Below are 25,361 nucleotides of genomic sequence, written 5' to 3' on the forward strand. Positions count from 1 at the left end.
CCCCCCCCCCCCCCCCCCATAACTTAATTTGAAAGTTGTTTGGATTTCTATGAATAATAATAATTATTATTATAATACATATTTGTATTGTTTTAGAGAAGGTACAGTGTAACATTACAATGTCAATTGTAACAAGACACCCTTCTATTAACCTCGTCCCAACCACAACAAACCCTTATGCCGATAAAAAATTTAAATATATATAAAAACAAAGTGAACAAATATACAATTTAAAATATTAGACAAAAAAACACATTTCTTTTGTCACTCCTTGTAACGTATAATGTAGTCATTTTACTCCACCACCCCTATGTCCCCAGCAGTTATGAAGAGGGAAGAGCAGTAAGTCCTTCAAAGTAAGCCAGTAAAGGGTCCCAAGGAGTACAAGAACTTTGCCTTGATAAAGTATTTTGGTAAAATTGTAATTAAAAAGTTGACAGTTTTCAATACACATTTTGGTTTGTATTAGGTTGGATAGCCATCCAACCCTGTAAGACACTGTTAACGTACTGTTGGTGTGTGTGTGTGCGCGTGTGTAAATTGTTATCCTGTTTTTCCTCTTGTTTGTCACTCAGATTGTTGAGAAGTTCTTCAGTAAGGACATTAGGTATCTGGTATCCAACAAGAGGGAGGCTAGATATGTGCAGTGTCTCAGGCAGGACTCTCCTGTTCCCAGCCCGGACACCGGCCCGAGTTCACCTTACCCTCGAACCAACCAGCACCAATCTGGCACCCGTGAGGACAACAACAAAAGCAAGTCTCAGGGCCAAACAGACTCTGTAAGTAAAGTTAATCAACCATAGTGCAGATGTGTTTCTAGGTCTCCCTTCTTACTAGTGCTATTCCCTCTTAGATAAACTTTACTGAGTATTAGTGTCATACATTTTCTTTTCCTTTTTTGTTGTTGCAGTTTGTTCAAAGTCGAGGGAAGTATTTGGTGGAGAGAGTGGTGAAAGAGCAGGTTTGTTACGGCAATACTAATGAGTTTAGTAAGGAACTTTAACTAACTTGTTTCTTTTTTGTGCTAATACACACATGTACGTTTGTTTTAAGGAGAGGGTGAAAATGAACAAGATCCTGTCAAATGCTCTGGAGTGGGGTGTGAAAATCCTCTACATAGATGGTATGTTCATGTTGTAAATAATGGTTGATGTAACAAAAACTGATAACACTGGGGTCATTTGAATTCATTTATGGCACTTTTTTTTTTTTTTTTTTAGATATAAAGGCATATGTTCAGAAGAAAAAAGATATTGTCAGCCGCCTGTGTCCTTCTACCACTGCTGTCAAAACAAGTGTCAGTTTACAGGTTTGAAATCTTAAATATAAGTATAATAGTTTAATCACATTTTTGGATTGTAACTATACAAATTATTGTTTTTAACATGTGTTGAATTGTTTCTTTAAATGATTTTCCTGTTGTTCTTTATAGGTCAAAGTTCAGTCAGAAGCAAAGCAAGGCTTTCAGAAATGCAAAGGTAAAATGTGATGTAGCAATTACCCAGTCTTTTTTTTTTCCTTCTTTTTTTAAGGCAGAAATGTTGTCCGTTGTTTTCGATACTTTGTAAATACATGCTCAAATTTGTAATTGTTGTTCCAGGGGGAAGGATCACTAAACCGTTTGTCAAGGTTGAGGATTCAAGCAGGTAAGAGACAGAAGACTAAAAGAAGCTGACATCCACCCACTGAATATGAGTTGTTTACACCTATTGGCTATACAATGTTTATTTTTACCTCCTCAGACACTACCGTCCAATCTACCTCACTATGCCTAACATGCCTGAGTTCAACCTGAAGACTATTCCTCCATGTAGTCCTTTCTGTGTCGAGGACAAGGATCCCCCTGGGAACAAACAACCTGCACACAGGTATGGTGTTTCTTCCCCGCTTTGCTTTCAGCTAATTTGTGGCCAGCACAGTATGTCATGCTTTCACAAGGACTACATTTTTAAAAAGAGCTTCAGAGTGAAGAAAACCTACCAGCCACTTGCATGTTTTACCAGCATTTGGCTAGCGGAGTGTGCTTATTTTGAACCCTGTCTGTTCTGTAATTGTTTTTGTTTTTCATACTGTGTGGTGAAGCCAAAGAAAAAATTATCAATGTGAGAGGAAAAAAAACTTAAAACATGATTTTTCCACACTGTTGAAAAATATTTTTCTACAATGTCTGCACTATTTGCATACTTTTCTAGACATTTATCTGTAAATCAGTCTGACACATTTAGTATATTTTCAAATGTTTGGATATGAGTAGATTTTAGTACTGTGGGTTTTAAAAGTGCTTGTCCCCACAATTTGAGTTGGTTCTGCTGGAGTGACCCATTGAGACGGAATTCAAATGTATTAAAATGCAGAGATCCCAACTGTTTTTATCTTAGTTTGGTTTAATTTGTGCAAACTCTGGGAACAGAGGTGCGAAAGCCAGCGAAGAGCGACAACATGGCCGAAAGAAGACGAGAGACAAGAAACGAGGCGGCTACTGCGAATGCTGTATGATCAAATATGAGAACGTCACAACGGTGAGTTATCACATGTAAAAGCAAAAACTGTCAATGCAATACCATGACTGTAATACAATAATTGATGGTAATGCCACATAAGCCAAAACACACACAACACAATGCATATATGTTTTGGATACTACTATTTAAACATTAAAAGTGTTTACTGCAGGGCTTCCTGATTAAAGTAGTGCCAATATGAAAATCGCAAAACTGCCCTTTATTTTTAAGGACTATATGGGGAAGGCATTCTTGTCTTATTTATTTGACTTAATCACAATTTTCAATTGGGTCATAGCATACTTAAATGTATCAAAGTTAACAGAGTTGTAGCCTAGCTTAAAGCAATGGTAGGTGTTTTGCTGTGATTCAGTTGTGAGAACTTTCCGCAACTTAGAAAACCTGTTTATCAAATCAAAGAGAGACATTATTTAGGTGTTTTTTGGTAATGTGTTATGAAATGATACTAAATGTCCAACTCAGCAGCTGTTAAAGCTCAGTAGCCTCTACTGAACCGCTGTAATGCTAAATTGTTACACTGTTGGTTTTTTCTTATGTTTAGCATTTAAAGAGTGAACGGCACAAGGCTTTCTCCAAGAGTGACAAATACCTGGTGGTGGACAAGCTGGTTTCAACTCTGCAGCACTGCAACTTTCTCCACATCAAAACTCAAGTTAAAAGGTAATTTGTCGACATCCCTTTTAAAAAAGCTTTAAGTAATATATGCTTACAAGAGAGAAATGCATGAAAAAATGTGTTTTTGACATATCCAGACCTTTTATTTTTCCGTTTCATTTTACTCATGCAATTGTTTCTTTTCTTTGCTGTTAGACCAAAGTGCAGTGTTTCCTCTGTTCTGATTGTTCCCGGACCATGTGGGAAAACTGTACAAAGACACAAGGGAGATCTTGATACCACAGAAGAGGAACAGTATCAGACTCTTGATGGGCACGAGGGTTCTCTTTCAGGACACACTTTAAAAATCAGATCAAATGCTGGTCCTCTAATTCACAGGGAGGGGGAGAGGAGGAGCTATAACACACACTCTAACAGATCCAAGCACAAATCTATTGCATGTAAACGGCCGTGTAGACAGAATTCTTTGACTTCTTGCTCTCAAAAACCTGAGCAAGATGCAATTACTCAGCCCAAGATGGAAACGTCCCCCTCTAGAGGTGAATTTCTTCCCTCTAGTCCCTCCAGAGGTACTCGGGTCAACAAGGTTGCCCAAAAAATAACTCAAGACATGAACAGCCCAACTGCTTACTTCCACAATACGAACATACAGAATGAAGCTTCTTCAAAATGCCTTGATGTTAAAACAAATCAACAAGAGGAGTCTGATAAAAAACTTTATTCTTTAGTGAATGAGGCTGTTGAGGATGGAGACATATTGCCTGAGAAAATGACTGCAAACAACCTCTCAGAAAGGGAAGCAGCGAGCCTTCCTACCCTAAGCTTCTCTCCGGTCCGGAAAATACAGCGGAGGATAAGAGTTTATAAACGCAAAAGACAAAAAATCAACACACTCGTTGAACACGTAAAGCCGAGTGTCATTCCCAATGACTCAAGGCTGAAACTTTGGGAACTTTTTCAGTCAAGTGATGACATGGATGTGGAATTTCTGGGCTTCAAGTACTAGAAAATGAGGGGACTGAACTGATGGGATGAACTGGACTATTATTGCCTTTTCATATACTTGAACCGAATCAAATTCTGTGCCATGGACTATACAAGCTACTAGAATTTGTTTCATCTTTAGAAACCTCAGTTTAACTATGGTCGAGTGATCTACAGTTGCTTATTGTCTTTCAGGGATGGAGAAAGCTTAATTCTTTCCTCCATTTTGTTTCATATCAGTTGAAAAGCAGCTTCTGATGTGTCGTAGCATTTTGTACACAGCGCTGTATATGATATAAAACTAAACCAGCAAACTATGACATTCCCAATTCTCTTTACAATGGCTTTAAAATGACATTTTTGTGTGTTGCAAAAACTGGTTGAAAATACTTTTTTTTTTTTTAAATATTTAAATTCTCAACCCAAAGACAACACAGAATTTGTAATGTGAAGAAATGTCTTTGAAACTAATATTGCCATAAAATTCGTCTTAAATGTACAGAATTTAGTGACATCTTGATATCGAGTTGCAGCCCTTTTCACGCAATCCACATCTTAGCTAAAGTTGAAAAAGATTTCTGTAACTCATCTTGTCTAATCTAAATTACCTTGTGATGGTACTTAGGGAAATCATAGCTAATAGCTTTTACTTGGGTTAAGTTTATCAATCTAGAAAAATAGCTTTTCATAATTTTATGCAAAATACGTATGGTGGTTGCATATGTATTTTAATGTGAATACCTGCAGGTTGGATGTGTGGTACTATGTGTGACATTGTGCAAAAGTGCACTTTTCTTGACCTGCCTTTGTGTGCTTTTTCAGATTCATTAGCTCAGCTTCATCTTTTACCCCGCATTTAGTGCATTGGCATAGCGCCCTTGCTCTCTCTGACTGCTCTTAAATGGATGCACTGGGTCAAATGGCAGGCTCTTTGAGGTACAATCACAGCTGCAAATAAACTGGCACAGGCAACACTGAATGCATTAGTCTTTTTTTTTTTTTCTCTCTCATACAGATTATAACCTGTTGCCACTGTGCTTTTATGATCATGGCGCACAAACTGTTCCTGCCTCATACATGCTAGTGTGTACCACACATTAAAGGATCCATCCATTATTTATACACATTCATCCTGTGGTGTAATCTAATGTATTTAGCGGATATACTGTACTATATAAATATATGGACCACAATGGGCATCAAACTGGGGCGTCTGGGTAGAGCGGGGCAATATATCGATGTATCTATACCACAATATGATACTAAGTATCGTCTTAGATTTTGAACATATCGTAATATGGTAGGTGTTGTCTTTACCTGGTTTTACAGGCTGCTTTAGTGATGCAAATTTTCGAACTTACCATGCTGTTCTATTAGTTCCAATTTTCAAAAATGGAGATCCATTGTCAGTGGACAATTACAGACCAATCAGCATCATACCTACAGTGTCAAAAGAAACTAATTTCCCAACATATAACACAATTGAATACCACTTCATTTTCCCCTAATTCAATGCAATTTGGTTTCAGAACTCAACGCTCCACGGAAACTAATAGTTTTTTCACTGTTTATCGCTCACAGTCAGTCAGGATCAGTGATTAACACCATCGCCCCTTGCCATGTCCACAGCGGTACGTCAAGGTTCTATTTTGGGGCCTCTGCTATTTTCACTTTATATAAACGACGTCCCTTCGGTTTGTCCAGACATCTAGATTCAAATGTACGCAGACAATACAGTCATTTATACCCATGGTAAAAACTCAAAACAAGTTGCTGAAAAACCTAGTCTATGGCCCATGTCTCTGAAAGGGTAAATCAATCCTGTTTAAAACTTAATGTAAATAAAACAGTTTCAATGTACTTTTCTAAATCAAACAATGCAAATAATCAGGCAGATATTTATGTGACAGGGGAACAAATAGAAGTTGTCAGAATTCAAATACCTAGGCATCTTAATAGACTTACTTTTAAATCACAGATGAAAAGATCAAGTCAAATTTAAATTCGCAAATTTCTAAAGATCACACTTGTCACTTCAGGCAGCTAATATGTTCATGTACAGGATGGTTCTGTCTCAGATCACTCACTGTCTTACAACCTGGTCACAGGCAAACAATACAACACTAAAATCTTAAGAGTCAATTTACAAACAGACAATCAAAATTCTGGATGAAAAAACATCAAGATATCACCATTGTGACATTTTACAAAAGCGTTAGCGTTTAAGTTCGGAAGATGTCATCAAGTATTCAAACCTCTGTCTATTATACAAAATCATCCTAGGTCTGTCTTCTCTTCCACTCAGTCAGTTTGTAACCATCAGGGACACCACACAGAGAGTAAAACGAGAGTCGGACCGAGGAGACTGATGTTCCGCTGCGAAAAAGTGCATTTAGTCAGAGTGCCTTTTCAGTCACAGCAGCAGTGGAGTGGAACTCTGTCCCCCAGAACATTAGAGAACTCACCACATACGTACACTCTGTTAAAAAAAAAAACATCTAAAAAACCCCGGTTCATAACACATTAGACATGTCAGCATTAATAAGAATATGTATCTTCCCTCAACCCAACCGTGCTGCCACTTGTGTCTCTGCTGTGTCAATGTGTAGTATACATTTTTATTTTTTTAGCCTGTCTGTCTGTCTTATAACAAACTTGTACAGTGTATTTATCAACAGGAGTTAAAGAGTTAAATCTGTTTTACTGCTTTTTTTATATTTGTATTGTTCACTGTAATCTTCTAATTGTTTTTTGTTTTGGGTAGACAATTTTAAGATCTGTCCAGGGACAACGGAGGAAAAATAGCTTTTTGGCTAATCTGGTGCATTGGCAACAAATAAAGTAAATGAATAATTTCCAGTCAAAGTCTAAATTACCCACCAAAGCAGTGCAATCTGACTCTAAATATTTTGGAAACCTGGTTGTCTTTGGGCCCTCTGCCGTCTACTTGGTGGTTTGATTCTGTTTTGTTTGTTTTTTAACCAATGACTGGTGATTTCTTCTATTCTTATTTACCTGTTGCTCAGAGGTAGCTTTATCTCTTTTCTTCACTTTCAAGTGTCAGTCTGGTGGAACTATTGTTCAGTGATTTGTTCGCCATCTACAAAAGACTACTAAATAACATTTGGAACATCTGTTTGTAAAGAGGACTTTCTGCAGCCTAAAAGATGAGACGATTCAAGACTATAGAGTAGCACAGCCATCTGAGTGTACCCAATCAAGCTTTTGTGGCAGGCGATTGCCATCTTTTAAAAGGTAGTGTTAGTGTACATGGGTTCATTCATTTTCTTTTGTTTTTATTTGAACAAATAAAAAAACAACAGAAAAATGAGTGTAAGGGGGCGGTTTTTAATCCTTAATAAATATGAACTGCCCATAACATCTTCAGACTTAATGTAACATTGTGCCAGATTCTGTTGAACTCTTTCCCCAGAGCCACATCTTTTCTCGATACAATCCTATTGTGTTAGGGGGACTACTCATTCTCATAAGCTCATTAACACTGAACGATTTGCTGTGTGGTTCTGGGGCAAGTCCACACGAAGGTTAAGCATCTGATAGTCCTATCGAATAATGTAAACACTGGTGATAAAGTGACATGATTCTGTTGATGCTGCCTTGTGTCAACATCTTTAAGGTTTGTGTGAAGATGGCAAATATATAAATGAGAAGTTTCCCTATGAGAAACTGCTTATGATTTGTTGATATGATGTTCGATATTTTCACAAAACTGGAAATTATGACCGAATTTAAGTGATTAATCTTGTTTGAAATTTGAAAAACAGAAACAATATCACCACACGCACATAGGAATAAATTAATATTCCCGTTATTAATTTAACAGATGATGGAGTGACTCATCCTGTTTATATAGCAGGCAGATTTGGGTAGGAATGGCGCTCTTGCAGCAATTTAACATGGAGGAAGGTGGAGGAGGCGGGCGTTGATATCATCCCATTCGGCAGGAGGTCGGGCCCGCAGCTTTTGTCCATCCCGACTCCTCGGCTCGCTCATATTTATGCATTAGGCGTTTCTGCAGTCAGCCTCTAGATATTGATCTGTTTTAAGGAGGTGTCGACAGTCCTCTCCTCCCATCCCTCTCTCTCTCTCTCTCTCTCTCTCTCTCTCTCTCTCTCTCTCTCTCTCTCTCTCTCTCTCTCTCTCTCTCTCTCTCTCTCTCTCTCTCTCTCTCTCTCTCTCTCTCTTCTTCTTCTTCTCCGTGCTGCTGATCCGCGGGGTCTCGGGGCGCTCAGACGCGCTCGGCGTTCAGACTCGTAAGGACCCCGATGGCCCCCAACCAGAAGGACTGCGCTAACCAGACGTCCAGCCTCGGCTTCGAACTCCCCTAGCGAAGGCAGGACCCCGAGAGCCTGCTCCTGGAATACCGCATTGTTTTATAATTTGCAACAAAAGAGAGAAAGGTGATGATGCTGATGATGCGCCCGCGATGGTGGATTTCCCTTTTGTGCGTCTGTGGATTGATGCACGTCGGTCAGCAGATCAGCCCTAATGCCCAAAATGGTAACTGATGTTATTTTGGATAGCTTATTACATAAATTATTATCGCGCAAACAAAGCGTTTGATCACCGTTAACATGCCTGTCTGTTTTTTGTTATTGTTGTATCAAACCTTCGGCTACTTCATGGTCTCCATCTAAAATATGCATAGCCTATAGCTGGTTCGGGTTATCAAAGGAAATGGGACCAATCAACATTTCAGATGGCGGTGTTTGTGATGAATGTGTCTCGGTATCACTTCTGTTTCCCGCAAGGTTGGGCAGGCAGGTAATGAACTCGTTGTTTTCCTCTCTTTGCAGGAGACGCCTTGTCGAGCTTGAAGGCTCTTCGTGATGCAGGCAGGTTTGTCGGGAAGGAGGACACGGTGCCTCTTCGCCTGCTCTACAGCAGGCACAACCACAGCCAGATCACAGAGGATGAGCTCAGCACCAGGGCTAAAGCCAGCCCCGGCTCCACACAGGTAGCATACACAGTGTTTACTAGTGATGTCAGGATGGAGATAGGAATCTCTCGATTGTGTGTGTGTGTGTGTGTGTGTGTGTGTGTGTGCGCGCGCACTGTGCTCTCTGTTTCTCTGCATGTTTGTGTTTCCATTGATTCATCTCCTCCTCTGCCCTTGTCCTAATTGGGGGAATTTACAATTAGTTAATTACGAGCAAAACAGAAGAAGCTTGAAACATTTAGACAGTATCAGGCCGCTGTCTTTTGTTATTGCCACTCTTCATTCTAACCCCAACCGGTCATCAGACACCGCCTAACAAGAGCCAGGGTCTGACCGAGGTTTCTGCCACTGTCGCACTGTTGCTTGCTCGGGAGGAGACTACTAGAACTGTTGGGTCCTTGTAAGTTCTGGAGTGTGGTCTATCTGTATAGTGTCTTGAGATAACTCTTGTTATGAATTGATACTATAAATAAAATTGAATTGAATTGAATAATTAGACTGTTTGCAGGTGAAATATGGGTCATCATTGCCTTCACATGCAAACAGCTGACCACTATTGCTCTAAACTGATATAGAATAATCAGCTTAGTAATAGGTCCTACATTTTTACTCTGTCCACACTGCACATTTACTGTAGGAAAGCAAACAGGATAATTAATAATGTAGAGATAAGTTGCATCTTGAGTGTCCAGCTGGGCTGCTGTCCCAGCAGCTGCCTCACCTATTCCAGCTCATGTCCCATAATGAAGTATTTTTCACTTCATTAATACAAATAAATGTTGGTAAAAATAAAATAAAAAAGTCCCCCCCAGGTTACCCGTTGAGCTTGATTGATTCATACCTGAGCGGACGATATTCTAAGCAGATTTCCGCATATCACAGATATATTGCTCTCCGTGGTGGCTGATATGTACGAAGAAATTGCAGTACAGAAATGGTAAATATACACAATTTTGGAGGTAATTAAAAAACTGTCACCATTACACTGCCTGTCCACCAGGAGGCACTGAGATTAAAGTTTATTTAAATTCTTTAAAAACCAGCTTTGAAGTATCCTTATTTTTGTTTTATGTATTGTTTTTAAGTTAGAGAACTTTGCAGATATACCATTATCAGATTCATTTAGCTCTCAAAAATATCAATATTAGTTGGTTGTGGGCCTCTAGCTTAATATGTAAATATTTACTGATAATCTGCAGGAAAGAGGGATTGATTTTTTTTAAATAGGGAAATACATACAAAGGCTACATGTAAACATTTACAGTTATTATAGTTTGTACTGTTGCCAGTGTTTGGAATTAACAAACCCATCTAGGCTTGAAGGTTTAAGTAGGTTATGCATGGGTTTACCTTGTTTTGCACTTTCAAGTTTAGACATTGCCATCCACAATTTAACAACACTATGCTGAACGCTATTGGTGAATACTGAAACCTAATGAACACAACAACATTGTTTAACAAAAAAGCTTGCAAAAAAAAGCTCAGAACAATTTGGCCTTGTCTGTAATAATCAATACAGTGCAGTAACAATCGTAATCACTGTAACTGTGTTCACTGACTCAGTTCAGTGAAGCCGCATGTCTGCTGGGTTCATTTCAAGAGATGAGTAAATTAACATTGTGCAAACCTGTCATGCGTTTTTAATTTGTGCAGCTTAGTTTGTGCAGACTAGCCTATTCAGGGTTCTGATTGTGGCGAGGGCTACAGATGGTAGCATGCAGGGAGGTGTTAACCCTTTGTCTCTCTCACACCTCAGACAGAGCTGCAGCATGATGGGTAAACAAGCTAACAGGAACCATCTGCCATCAGATATAATTTTAATGTTTTCCTTTTGAAGCAGTGACTAACCTCCATCACAGGTTTGTCACATAACAGTCTTTCTGTGAACTGGAGTTTAAAGCAAGACTAATTTCTGCAAAGCAAAGAAACATTTTTACTTTCTACATAGATTATTCAGAAAACATGCTCAAACTATATCATCATGCCTATAACCTCATATTTTCACGAGTCAATTACCAGTCGCAGGCTCATAGGCAGCTAATAAAAATAACAGGCAATCAGTAACAGCCTCAAAGTTCTAATACAGTAATACAATCTACATTGCAAGTGAGGAATAGATCCCAGGTAGGAAGAGAAGAGACTTTTTTGGGTTTTTTAATTCTCTAGAGAGTTGAATCTGGGCTGCAATTAGCCGTGATGTCAATTGCGTAAAGCTTGATCAGTTATTTGGCTGTTTTTAGATCAACAGCCTAAAAAAAAATCTGTCAAATAGTTCTGAAAATGAGTGACACACCGGAGGTTATTTTTAGACTTCTGTTGCATTGCCTATTTTCATTTTCAGACACAAACAGCTTCACCACTGAATGAGCAGTGGGGAGTTCAGCAAAGTGCTCATGTTGTTTTGGTGGAAAAACAAATGCTTCTTTAAGTGGAATCTGTGTTTGTTGGTCTGCCTTCCTGCGTCTCTGTCTGTGTGCAGTACATTGATAGCACTTAGATAGTTTGACAGTCGTGAGTGGAAAGTCAGGCCTGTTCTAACTAAGAAATCAATGCAAGAAGAGTCAGCGGTGGCCTCAGAATATTGGCCCGGCCCAGTCAAGCGGAGATATGCTTTCATTGAACACAATTACTGGTACCTCCTCCCATCATGGATCCAATCTGCCAGATTAGATTTCATGTGAAGTGTGCCATGGAAAGGGATTGCCCCCACGCACGCACACACAAAGGCAGGCATGCACACCACCCACCCTCTTACACACTCTTATATGCATTGACCATGCACAGACACACGCCTACAAACAATAGCGCCCTTGGTCAATGGGGTCCTCACGCGCGAAGGTCATCCTTGGGTGAGCACCAGGGGCATCTCCTCAAAATGGAAACAAAAAAAAGCTACACGCAACCCTCCCCCCTCGTTGTCATGCGGTGTCCAGTCTGTAATGAAGGTAGCCCATGGGACGAGCCTGGGGGGAGGGTGAGCTGTGTTTTAGCTGAGCTCTGGGACCCCCTAAACCTGCACAGGAATGATTGTGGGGAGTTCTCATTGACCCAAGGGCGTGCAATGCGGCGCGTACCATGCGTCCAAAACTGGGAATGAATCACAGCAGCACATGCTGTCAGACAAAGAAAGACATTTCTGTTCGTGTACATGCATCATTGCTGCCAAATAAAGTATAGGTTTAGGTATTTCAATGAATCCTTGACCTTGTGAAACTGTTAAGAAACCTGGTCTGGTAATAAAGAAAGACATCAATGGTCATTGAGGTAAAATAAAATGTGCAGGTTTACTGTATGTGTGTATGTGGGTATTACATACACTGTATTTTTGATTTGTAGCAGTGAAGTGTTATGTGAGATGTGGAGAAGAAGACCTTGATGTCTTAATGAAAACAGTTGTATTTTTTGTGCTGAACGACAATGCAGCCATCTGTTAATGTAGATGAGAACTGATTCTTGTATATAATAATAAATTGATGCATGAATATGATAAAGGTTACCTGTAGTAAATAACCTTTCTTCTTTGCTTTCTTTAGGTGAACCATGTGGCCCAAGCAATCTTTCAAGTCGATGCATTTGGCAGAAAATTCATCTTGGATGTTGAACTGAACCAGTGAGTATTACATCATTAAATCTGTCTTTCTTTCTGGCTATCCATCGATCTATCTATTTTTCTATGTGTCTGTGGGTTAAAGTCTTCATTACAGATGTGTTAATTTAGTTAAGCTTATGTCGCCACTTGCTTATTATTTTCAAATACTGTGGCTTGGCTGACAATTGCAAAACTGTTTTTGAATGAATGAAGGTGGCTTCATTTCTATTTCCTAAATATTTATGAAAGTGCCTAAACGTTCACTTGCTTGTTGAAATGATCCCAGCAGTAGTCATGTCATTCTCTGGCATCTGAGCATCAGTTTTGAGTAGAAATTCACATTTGGTTTTTGTTAAGTGTAAATCCCCAAGGACATATTGCACGTTAATCGAGTGCTGACTCCAGTATTTTAACTAAGGTCGTTGTGATTCTGCTGGACTGAGGTCATATTTTCCTGTTCTCTGAGTGCTGTTTATTGCCTGTTTTTGGGAATGCACTCATAAGACATAAATATCTAATGGTGGTGTGTGCTGAAGTGGGCTATTGTATTGGTGTGTCTGTTTGTATGTGTGTCTCTATATGTGTGTGTGTGTGTGTGTGTTAGAGGTTCCATCATAATAGGAAGTGATTTACGGTAAAGGCTGGAGCTCTGCCCCGTCAGACACTGATATTGATCACAGGACTGCTGATAGAAAGCGAGCAACTCTCTCCTTATTTTCTCTCACCATATTACCGTTGTCCCTCATTCTCTTTTTGCCTCCACCTCATCCACTTTTTTTTTAAATCACCATTTTTGACATCCTTCTCTCTGAATCTCTCCGTGTTTGTTTTGTTTCTGTTTTCATCTGTCACCCAAGAACATGGCTTGTGTGTCTCATTAGGCCCCATACAGAAAGCCTGCGAACACCCATACAGTGAAGCCGCCTGCTCATCACAGTGGAAGTCTCCCCCCTACTGAGTGAAACGTTACATCACAGGAATTCCCACGTTTAGATGTTATGTTTCTGTGAAGCCTACAGCTCACTGCGTGACGCATCATCCAGTGAGGAACAGAAATTTTCTTCTCCACACACACACACACACACACACACACACACACACACACACACACACACGCATATGCATAAGCTGTCACAGATGCACATACACTTTCATCAACACTTGGTTTCATCATGCTGAGTCCTTAATCATGTGAGTAGTGAACTTACGGCGTCCTTTTTCCAAAATTTCTCAACTGGATGTGGTGCAGAAAGGTCCATCAGAATGTCGGCTGAAAGGAAACACATCCTGTTTTAGCTTATCAGAGAGTGAAGTTGCCTCCAACCAGACAGTTCTGGGCAACAGTTTGACATGTGTGGTTCTGAATAACAATGAGAGACTGAGATCAGTGCAATAGAGCATTGAACTGTTTGACATTCATCAGTTTTCTCTAAAAATCATTTTATTTTTTGTAGGGCTGAAACAATAAGCCAGTAAATAGAAAAATAGTTCATTTGATTTTGTTCTTCATTTTTCAATTCTCGTTCCAGCTTCTAATGTGTGACGACTTTTTAGATTTTGGACTGTTGACTGGGGAAAACTAGCAATTTGTTAACACCACTTTAGCTTAAAGAAACTTTGGTGTTAGGTAAAGAATGATTAACTGATCACTCAATTGATAGAAAATAAACAGGAAAATTAAATTAAATCGAAAAACATTCAACAGATTAATCAATAAAAAAAAGTGTTTTATAGTTTTGGTCCCTCGCAGTGGAAGATTCCCAATTTGTTAACCCTAGATTCCTCCACTTCCATCTTCATTGTCTTTTACCACAGTCCTTTTTGAACTGATCCTCTGTTTGACAGCCACACAGATTTGGTTTACAAATAGCTTTCATGCCAGACTGATTATGATGTGTGTGTGGGTGCAGGTGTGGAAGGTATTTTAGCTGAATGGGCCAACATTTGTTTTTTTGGACTCCAGCAACAAAACCTAATTCACTCATTTTGGTCAATGACCCGACTCTGCTGCTGTGTTTAATTGTTGCCATGAGCAAACATAAAAGGAGAGTTTTCTGCTTTAGCTGTCGGCTGTGTCTCTAGTGCTACAGTACTTATTATCATTATTATTCTCGTCTCTGAGCAGCCTTTTTCTTTTCCTTGAGGTAATGTTTGGCCATAGACTGGGAAAAATAGGAGTGTAGGCGTTTTGTTATAAAGTCATGTCTTGTGAATTTGAAGCATGAGCATTTTGGACACTGGATACTTGTATGTAAATTTTCAGTCTAGGGTTCTTGATTTCAGATGTGAACATTCTTTGTTTGTGTTGTCCCCAGAGCAGCTCTGTGGATGGTTGGACAGTTAGTCTACCACTTTGGTCCAGACTGAAATGTCTCAATAACTGACATAGATTGCCATCGCATGTTGTATGGACATCCATGGTCCCGGGAGGAGTAATCCAACATACGTTGGTCATCTCAAGACTTTTGTTCTAGCCCCATTATGAGGTGAAACTTTCAGTTTGTTCAATACTTTGAGTTATAACCAAACACCTAAAACAAGTATGACATTCTCATGAGCTCAGTTGTACATTGTGTTTAGCGCTAATTTTAGCATGATAGCACACTAAACTAAGGTGGTGAACATGGAATTCACCTGCCTAGCATGAGCATGTTAGTATGCTGATGCTAATAGACATTTCCTTTTTAATTGTCCACATATGCTATCCTATCACAAAACTTGTGATATGAGTGGCATGTCTAGTAAGAATAATCAAGTATATTAATGTGTAGTAGTTGTTAGCTCTTTCAGTAGCCAATGCTGTATTGACACGAGTCACTCATCTGAAGTGTGACAGTCTATAGAGAGGAAGTCAGGAGGGGGTTAGGGGGCCTTTATTTACCCCTCCTTCTTTGTCTTCTTCTTACCTCTCCATCTCAGTGGCCGGCTACAATTTCCCATTCATGGGACTAGGAAATGTGCACAGGGTGGGGGGTTTTCTCTTCTTTTTAATCATCCTTACACACACACACACACACACACACACACACACACACACACACACACACACATACATACATATACATCTCCACACTTGGTTGACCCTACGCTCCACACCCATTCTCCACTCAGCCATGCCCCTACTACCCCTTAACCACGCCCCTCCCACCTGCTCTCACTGAATAATAGATGGTGCTTTAAGATTAAGGAGGTGTGTGTGTGTGTGTGTGTGTGTGTGTGTGTGTGTGTGTGTGTGTGTGTGTGTGCGTGTGTGTGCGCGTGTGTGTGTGTGTGTGCGTGTGCGTGTGCGTGCGCGTGCGTGCGCGTGCATGCGCGTGCGTGTGTGTGTGTGTCATCTTTTTGGGCCTCAGGTGCCGAAGAGGCACGTAAAGTGTTGTCTTAATTTGAGTTAACAAGACTGAATCGAAAGCGAAGGATCAATACTCAATAAAACAAAGAGAATCCGTCAACACACACAAGTTGATTTTTTTCTGGAATATTTTAAATCAGGGGTCTTTAACGGTTGTTAAGTAGAGAAAGGAAAGATGGAGTAGGGACCCCCTGCTACATACATTGTATGAAATGAACTAGACCTACAATAACATCTACGTAGGGTGGCCTAAAGCCTATATACAAAACATTTTTACATAGAATCCTAAGCTGTTAAAATAACCTAATAATTGTTGGCTTGATTTTATAAATCAGATTTAATTGTTAATGTACATATGTGGCTATCATAGGGACTACCTTATCTATAGGCCAGTAAGCAGTGGGAATTTATACAATGTTGGATTATGTTTTATGTTTTTACGTTTTGAAAAAACATTAACACAAAAAATTAACACTAATTTGGTGGCCCCTCTGCATTGACTCTGAGGACCTCCTAGGGACTCCCTGTTGAAGGTCCCTGTTTTAAACCATGGATTGTTACTTCATACAACACTAATTACAACATACATTACATGTTTATAGCTAACAGTGTTCCTTTCCTTTGACTACTAATGGTCAAAACACCCACAGGGTACCTTAAATAAGACCTCCTACCGGAGGTGCAAACTTAAAGAGCCCGAATTATGATTATTTGGATTTTAGTGTGTTATAAAGTTTTTGTGTGTGTGTGTAATAGATTTGCAAAGTAAAGTGTCTATTATTTATTTCTATTATATATACTGTATATTTATATTATTTTATAACCAGATATTTTCAAATATCATGCCTATTGTTTGTATTGATGATTCAATGGGCAGAGTTTCTTTCCCATCCAAGCCTTGGAAGGGCTCTAAATGCCAGTCATCTAAGAGTGTCTTTGAATGAAATCAGTGGTAAAGCATCTCCTCCTACTTATTTAAAATACTTTTGTAGCCAACAATTATCTCTTGTTCACTTGCAAGACAAATACATTTATCATAATGCCATTCAGCTGATGTCATGTTCATGTTGACTTGATGACTTTGTCTGATTTTGAGTGGACGATGTTAATTTAATCTCTAAAATGTGTGTAGGTGTCTGGCTGCCTTGGACTGTGAAAGGTGCTGAGTCTGTGGTGTTAGCCGTGTGTGTCCCGGTGCTTTGTGTGCGTTCGTGCATGTGTGTGTTGCTTGTGCATGAACCTTTACATCTCCACATGTATGATTTACCTCTCTCTCATGCCCCATTCTAAGATAATCTATCATCCACCCGTGTCTTGCTTCCTGCATCCTGACATTGCTACAACCCAACTCCACTCTTCTCCTCTTTTTCCACACCCATCTCTGTCTCTCCTCCTCCGTTACAAGTCTGTTATTTATTGTAGAGAGGCGTGATCTGAGTTACTGTGGAGTTAATGAGAAAAACAGTGTGTGTGTGTGCATAAGAAATAGTTAAGGATGGAGAGAAAGAAGAGGACACACAGAGAGGGATGTGTGAATGTCCTTCATGCATCCTTGGTGGGTTGAGTAAGTGCAGGAGATAAGGAGAGATAGAGTGGTGTGTGTGTGTATACCCTAAAAAAGAAAATGGTCCTTGCTTCCTCTCCATCCCTATCTCCTACTTTGTTCTTCCTCTTCTCTCGCCTCAGGCAGGGTCCTCTCTCACATCTGTGTTTAGTTTACCATACACACGCACACACTTTAGCACATTGCTTTAGCTATCACATTGGGAATGGTTTGTGAGTGTGTCTATGATAAAATGCAGTGCTCACAAACAGTATATTACAGACTGTGTTTGCTAAGTGGCTCAGCGTCACATCCAGGACTGTGTGCAGTATGTCCTGGTAATAAACAAGTCAGTTCATGTGTCTGTTTTGTAGATTTTCTGGTGTGCGTCAGGTGCAGGTAGGTCCGGGTACAGATTAATTTTATGTAGGTGAGCAAGGTTAATTTAGAAGAACAAACAGCAGCATGGTGCATGCCTTGCAAGAGTTCTTTAGGCATTTTTGAAAACGAGGTGGAGGTCGCTGAGTTAACAGTGTTAGTTATTTTTAATTTTTTTGTAATCTGACTTGAAACAAAACTCTCATACCCATATGTATATCGAAGCAGTTTTGTTTTGTTGCTGCATAATTCTTGTTGTTCTTACTACGATTAAAATATCAGATCAAAGTTCATATGAGACCTCAGCAGTCTGAGGTACCCAAATGAAGTGGGTATCATCTAAAGTGACAAAAGTATTTTTGAGTAAGAATTCCCCTTTTAGTGTTAATATCCCTCCATTGCAGCTCAGCAAGGAAACACTGTCCAGGGAAACAAAAAGATAGAATTGTGTAACTCAGACTGCTCAAGTCTCAAATTAGGTTTATTAGGTTTTTTCTTTAAAACGCATTATTTTTGTTTAGAATGAGGACTGTGTATTTTGATCCCCATCATTTACATTGGGATTGTGTTAGGATGGGATCTCCTCAAGGCCAGTACGAACAGGAGGAAACAATAGCAACCAAAACTGTAAGCGTTGAATCACTGGCCTACCCTAATGCTCCATCATTCTTTCTTCCCATCTCCTTATATTGCTTTTTTCCTCCCCCTCTGTCTCTCCTGCCCCTCTGTTCCCCCTCTCTCTTCTGTTGAGCCGTCTGGACTCAGTATGGCGGATTAATAGAAACAAAGAGAGATCCAGGAGCTGACTCTCAATGAAGACAGGGACAGAAGAAAACACTGTTGTTCTCTCAGCAGGAAAAGATACAAATGCCTCTCTAAAGACTATTGTATCTAATAGATTACTATTTTCCTCTGGCATGCTGAATAAAATTCAATCGAGATGATTATTTACTGTCCGAAGATTAACTATTTAACCACTGCACAAAGTCTGATGGAGTCAGTGGATAGATGGAGAGCGCATATAAAACTCTCTGCTTAATTCTTGCTTTTTGTCTGTTTTGTGAGCATGACTACTTCTTGTTTGTCAGTACTCCCATTGCAAAAGTGTGCTGGTGGAATTGCATGACTGATAAGTGATTGGAGTGTGAATGAATTATAGCTTGGAGACCTTTAATGAGGCCTCAGTGGAAGGGGAGGGTGAGGCAAAAGGAGAGAAGGGGGTGGTGGGCAGGTGAAAGCAGCTGCAGCTTTCCTCAAAGAGAAACCTCCAGCCCCCTCCCTTCTCTCCTTCAGTCCTTGTCACATCTTTCTTCCTCTTATAAACCTTCCATCTTGCTCCAACCTCTCCTTGTTTTCACCTGTGCACTTATCCCTTCTCCTGTCTCTCCTCAGAACTACCCCATCCTCATTATGGACGCCTGACACAGCACATGTTCAGTCCTTTGTGCGCTGGTGCTCTTTTATTACCCATTTGATGACTACAGTGCTGCTTGTGTGCAGATGTGTATGGATGTATGGATACATCTGACTACATTTGCTTCATTTCGGTTGTTGTGCGCTTTTATGTGTGTGTTTTGGGACGTTGGGCGTATTTGGAAGAGTTTTGAAAGCACCTAGATTGGCCTGCGTAAAAGCAAAGAAAATCCTGCTACCCCAACACTTCCGCTCAATCCTACCTCACTCACTCACTCACTCACTCACTCACTCACTCACTCACTCACTCACTCACTCACTCACTCACTCACTCTCACACACACACACACACACACACACACTCTCACACATAAACACACACCGGTCCTGCCAATCTTATCTTTTGTGTTGTTTTTGTGGTGCCTAGCGACACAGATCGTGAGAGGAATTTTCGATCACATAGAAATATAGGTTTGTGTGTGTGCATGATTTACCTCAGGAGAACTTGGTTGCCACAGCAGATGTCAATATATCAATATGCTTTTAAAAGAAAGGATGAAGTTTGATGTCAGTGACAGCCAGAAGGACTCAGTGCACTTGCCTCTTCTCAAAACTTCCTTCAGTTTTTACTTCCTGAAGACCCACTTACTAAAGTTGAATAAGTCTTTTCAGAGCCACATTTTTGCTAAATCGGCATCAGTGCTATCAGGTTTCTGAGTGTGTGTGTGTGTTTGTGTGAAATTGAAGTGTGTTCTAGGTTGGCTATGAAATGTTGTAAGCTAAAAGTGGAGCATCTGCAGATCCACCTCTGAAATCTTCAATGGAGCAAGAACGAAAACTCCTCCGGTGTAGCGGAGGATGAGCAGTCCATTTAAAAAAGCAATGAGCTGAGAGAATGAGAGAAGGCTAACAGACACAGAATGAGACACAAAATGGGCAGCAGATGTGGGTGCTGTTCGCTTTGTCTCTGTTGGAGCTACACATCTGGTCTGAACAGACGCCTTTAGGTGCCAGATACCACACACTTGTGCCACCATACTGTACATTTGTTATTTAAGCTCTTGAATAGTAAAATTATGTGATCACTTATTACATTTATGAACATGCTTCTATTTTTGTTTTCCCTCATCCCTTTTTCTGTGTATTCTTGTTAATGAAGTCCTCAGCTTGTTTGACAAACTGCCTCCCTGATCATCAGTTATGTTGAAGGTTTGCAGTATTTATGTCCACAGAGAGATCACATGCAAACAGCGTATGACTAAGTCTGCATTTCTGTCATTCTGTCATTCTGTCAGGAACATGCAAAGAGGTCCCTCACGACTATCATTTATACATCTGTATGTCTACTCATGATAACAGGAAGAGGGGGGAGGCTGTGTGTGTTGGTGGGGGATCTCTCTACATTTGTGTGTGTGTCAGTGTGGGGGATGGGGTAGAAGCTGAGTTTGCGTCTTTGTCTGTCAGATAAATTATTTAAATCCTGCAACAATTAATGCTGAAATCTGTTATCTGCGTCCTCCATTAGAGGCCCGTGTGTCTGCACTGCTGCCTCAGTATGCTCCTCATTTGCTCCCCCTGTCTGAGCTCAGCGTGGGGCCAGATAAAGATCACAAGCTTTGAATCTTAACCACACATCCCAGCACAACAAAGGCTAACAGCACACGCCCGTGACCCGGGGACTCTAATGTACATACCAAACGCCTTTATCACAGGAGCGTGTGACTATTTTGAAAAGGAGTCTTTTAAATAACAAATGTTGATATGTTACTTGCGTCTTATGAATCATGGCACATTTAATTTTTAGGATAACATGGACAGCTTGACATGATGTGTTAGATGTGCAATCTGAGGTTCGAGGGTGTGATGTGTGTACAATGGGGGTTGCCTGTGTTACACACAGTTTTTTTCCAAGAGAGAGCTTCATGCTGATACATTAAGGGATATCTTAGAGCCCTGATCTCTGTATTCACACCTTTATAACTTTCACCGCCTTTTTCCTTTCCTCTGTCTAATTATTGTCCCCTTGACAGCCATTCTCTCCCTCTTTCCATTTTACCTCAGCCTCTCTCCTCTTTTTCCTGCATATGTTTTTATTGCCGTAGCAAACTGCCCATTAGTCATCGTAGAAATGAGGTGCGTGTGTGCGTGCACGTGTGTGTGTGTGTGTGTTTGTGAGGGGGGGGAGGTTTCATTTGAATAACATGGTATATCATCAGCTCAGATAATATTTGAAAAACATGTGTCTGCCTTCAAAAGCAGAAGGATTTCCTACCATTTGCCTTATTATGAGTTATTACAGTAATTGATTTTTCTTTGTTTTCAATAATTTATCCTAAGATATCACTGTTATTAAAATGGTGGATCTTAAAAAAATGTTTAATACCTTGAGCAGATTCATGACAAAGAAGAGTGATAATTTGGACAGATGTTAGCAGTATATTTGACAAAAATCATGGGACATACCCTTATTTGCTTTCTTGCCAAGAATTTGATGAGAAGATTGATATCACTCTCATGTATTTGTGCCAACTATGAAGCTAAAGCAACAAAACAGCTAAAGACTGCCCAGAAATTTCCGTTTACAGTACACTTTGATTATTATGAGCCTTGAACCATACAAAGTTGTGTCATATTTGCTTTAAATATGACTAACGATGATTTTTTATTATTATTGATTAATCTGCCAATTATTTTCTAGACTAATCATTTGGTCTTTAAATGTCAGAAAATGAACGAAAAATGTCCATCCCACTTTCTCAATGTCCAAGGTGATGTCTCTAGATGTCTGGTTTTGTCGGTCCAAATCCGAAAGATATTCAGTTTAATATGATGCGAAACAAAAATAAGCAGAACATCTCTATATTTGAGGCTGAAAACAGCGTTTTCTTCCATTTGTGCATGAAGATTTACTTTAACGATTAATCAATTATCAAAATAGCTGCCACTTATTTTTTTTCACAATTTCACCTACATCTTCCCCGTCACTGTCCCCACAAAATGCTTCTGTGACACTGATATGTACTGTGGGTGAACAAGGTAAAAATTCATCCCACCTACTCATCCACTGTCAGTGCCTGGATATTAAAAGGAAGTTGGAGTTAATTGATAGCTCTGACTGGGAGTATACTGTAAAATGTTTTGGTTATTGTTATGTCAATTCTTTTACTCTGACTGATAAACAGCATTCCTGCCATTGATTTAGTTTTGGACAGTATTTCAAGGATTCAGCAAATGTAAACTAAGTTTAATCTGATAAAATGAGTTTGTTGTGCTGATTGTACAGTTTGATTTGTATACTGCTCTGTTCTTTGCAGTGTGTGGGTATACACACACCTTTAACTTTAACTGTAATATATTTTAAAACAGGCTTACGAAGGGAGAATTTCCCATTCACATGCCGCATTCCTGTGTGTGTGTGTGTGTGTGTGTGTGTGTGTGGGGGGGGGGGGGTGCAGGGGGGCTTTGTGTGCCCTAAAGCTCATCTATCTCTGTCTCAGATTGGGCCTGCAGTGTGTTTCTCCATTGGGATTCTTGGGTCCAGCTCTGCTGAAAAGGCAGACGCAGAAGGATTTTTTTTTATTATGTATGCCACTCTTTCTCTTCCTTGCTCTCTCAATGTATTTCCTGCCTCTTACCCATTTGTTTGAAGGCTGGATTTTTGAAATTGTGTTTGTGTGAGTTTGTATGCTGGATATAGCCTTGTCCCTATACGCTGGTCATAATTAGCCAGGCTGATGCTGTGAAGCTCTGTGCTGTCAAGACTGATTACAATAATCCTATAAAATACAAGCACTCATGCATATCTGAGTGACACTTTAATAAAAATCACATATTTTCTAACTTTAATTCTCCCTTTTCTTTCCTCTCTGTTCCCAGTGATCTGCTGTCTTCAGGGTACGTGGAGAGGCACTTGTCAGAAAAAGGGAAAAGCATCATCACCAATGTAAGATTCTGCAAATCATCTCTCCTCATGCTTACTCACACTTTTGTTTTTTACTAATTGCAGTTAGAATGTAAGTTACAGTGTTTTAATGGAGTGGTCTTGACATTAAAACCCCATTTACCCCTGATATGACAATGCAATCGGTATCTGGTTATGTGGATATAAATAAAAAAACATTTAAGCACAAGCTGCAAATGCCTTTTGAACAAATTACATTAAAAATGCAATTGGATCAGCTAATTCTCCACTTTATCTTGCTATTTTATAAGCCCAGCAAAGAGCCACAGAAACCCTCTGTATTTTCTTCAGAGGCTAGAGGTATGTTTACCCAACGCTGTTGAATTCAAGACATAGAAGAGTGGCTGAATTGGCTCCACTGAACATTTGTTCTCAGTTGTATTTTGAAGAGCTGCAATTTCCTGCAGACCCCACAGGATCTTCTCCCTCCCTGGGCTTTTTATTGGTTAACCAATCTGTTACTTTGGACATGCAGAGACATATCAGCCCATTCAGCACTCCATTCTTTGTTCATCTTAGATTCCATAAAACCAAAGTGGCCTAATCCTCCAATTTGCATGGAATTGAGATTGCTGTGATAATCCTCTGAAATCTGGACTTTAGATACAGTACAGGTCACCCGCTGAGGCGTAATGATGTATCACATAAGTGGAGGGGATCACAATGTTCAGGATTTATTCAGCTAAGCAGCAGATTAGTGAGATATTAGATACTTTTGAAAGCATGATCCACATTATTACACCACATATTGTGTGATACTGTCACTTGTAATTAATGAAATTATTATAAGGCAATTGTTCTGTGAATTAATTCACCTTGTATCCAGAATGTACTCGGCCTGCAAATTCTTAATTTTTGTATAATGGAAATAACAAGAGGCAGTTTGCCTCTTTATTAATGGCTGCTGTTCTGGAAGGTTAATATGAGACAAGCTGCTGTTTGTTACTCTGCTCGTTAAAAAAGGTCAAATGCCATTGTAAGACAGCAGCTGTTCTATGTATCTCAGAATCCTCTCTGTTCATGTAGTAGGTTAAACAGGAATCAATGCAGGACAGGAATGCTTGTTTGTGGCCAATCCACCAAAATGAAATATCTAAGAAATCAACGTACTGCCACAATGTTCTAATTGTTTATTTGTAGGGCAAAATGCACATTAATCGGCACAGAAAAAAAAGTAACATGTGCAATTAATTTGCTAACCAAAATAAAACTAGTATTGCTAATTTGTACCCATAGTATAGTATAGCATATCATTATGCGTAGTAAAGTTACAATTCATATAACATAAATATAATAACACTTATAAATATAATAACATAAACCTTTGTCCTAACAATTCTAATCCCAAAATATAACCAAGCAAGTATTAAACTATAATTAAGAATCAATCTATATAAACAGCATCTACTTTTTTAAACTTACATACTGGAGAGGTTAAATATCTAAATGATATGACTATGGCCATTATAATTGGTTTGTATTAGAGTAAATTAAGTGTTTGTTTATAGAGTGAGTCTATTGGCCCTAATGTAGAGACGTTCATCAGCAGTCCTGCTCATTAACCTTCAGCACTTCTCACAATGGCCTGATACACCCAGAAGTGTTACAAGTATTGATAGAGTACGTCGGTGCCTCTATAAATAGTATGACAAAATCTGTTTAATTTTCACATCGCCCAGCTCTATATAGTATGTAGTACATGAGGGATAAGTGCAGATAGACTGAAGTACTTTTTATAGTGGTACACACACTTTCTGTCTCATGAATAGTAAAATATGATATTTATTTGTGTACTGTCCTTATTCCTCTTCCTTATCTAATTGCCAATTACCAAACTTGCACTGACATTCAGGGGGTAGAGTGTCCTACTTGTTTACCATCTGACTGACCTCGACCTGTTCATTGTGCATTGTGTTGTCCAGAAAGATGATTTATTACTCTTACAAGAGTCTAAAGAGATAACAGATCAGACCAATTTAGCAACACACACATACACACACACACACACACACACACACACACTCACACACACACTCACACACACACA

General features: G+C 39.5%; 2 protein-coding genes across 6 annotated transcripts in view; both read left to right on the plus strand.

The window, feature by feature from the left end:
* Positions 1-4,463, plus strand: part of dbf4 (DBF4 zinc finger) — a 7,316-nt gene extending 2,853 nt beyond the window's left edge. Inside the window, exons 4-13 of the mRNA XM_034874947.1 lie at positions 576-779; positions 911-961; positions 1,054-1,123; positions 1,221-1,309; positions 1,433-1,478; positions 1,601-1,646; positions 1,743-1,868; positions 2,411-2,519; positions 3,064-3,182; positions 3,333-4,463. Of these exons, the coding sequence (XP_034730838.1) occupies positions 576-779; positions 911-961; positions 1,054-1,123; positions 1,221-1,309; positions 1,433-1,478; positions 1,601-1,646; positions 1,743-1,868; positions 2,411-2,519; positions 3,064-3,182; positions 3,333-4,143 (1,671 nt within the window). The 3' untranslated portion in view covers positions 4,144-4,463. The remainder of the gene's footprint in view (positions 1-575; positions 780-910; positions 962-1,053; positions 1,124-1,220; positions 1,310-1,432; positions 1,479-1,600; positions 1,647-1,742; positions 1,869-2,410; positions 2,520-3,063; positions 3,183-3,332) is intronic.
* Positions 4,464-8,319: 3,856 nt separating this feature from the next.
* The window catches only part of adam22 (ADAM metallopeptidase domain 22), a 53,096-nt gene continuing 36,054 nt past the window's right edge, over positions 8,320-25,361 (plus strand). For 4 of the 5 annotated variants that reach the window (XM_034875247.1, XM_034875248.1, XM_034875249.1 and 1 more), the window contains exons 1-4: positions 8,320-8,642; positions 8,939-9,099; positions 12,615-12,691; positions 23,230-23,296. In XM_034875247.1, the coding sequence (XP_034731138.1) occupies positions 8,546-8,642; positions 8,939-9,099; positions 12,615-12,691; positions 23,230-23,296 (402 nt within the window). In that variant the 5' untranslated portion in view covers positions 8,320-8,545. The remainder of the gene's footprint in view (positions 8,643-8,938; positions 9,100-12,614; positions 12,692-23,229; positions 23,297-25,361) is intronic. The other variant, XM_034875250.1, reaches the window with a different exon arrangement.

This window comes from Etheostoma cragini, chromosome 6 (genome assembly GCF_013103735.1).
Source record: "Etheostoma cragini isolate CJK2018 chromosome 6, CSU_Ecrag_1.0, whole genome shotgun sequence".
In the NCBI taxonomy this organism is placed as follows: Eukaryota; Metazoa; Chordata; class Actinopteri; order Perciformes; family Percidae; genus Etheostoma; species Etheostoma cragini.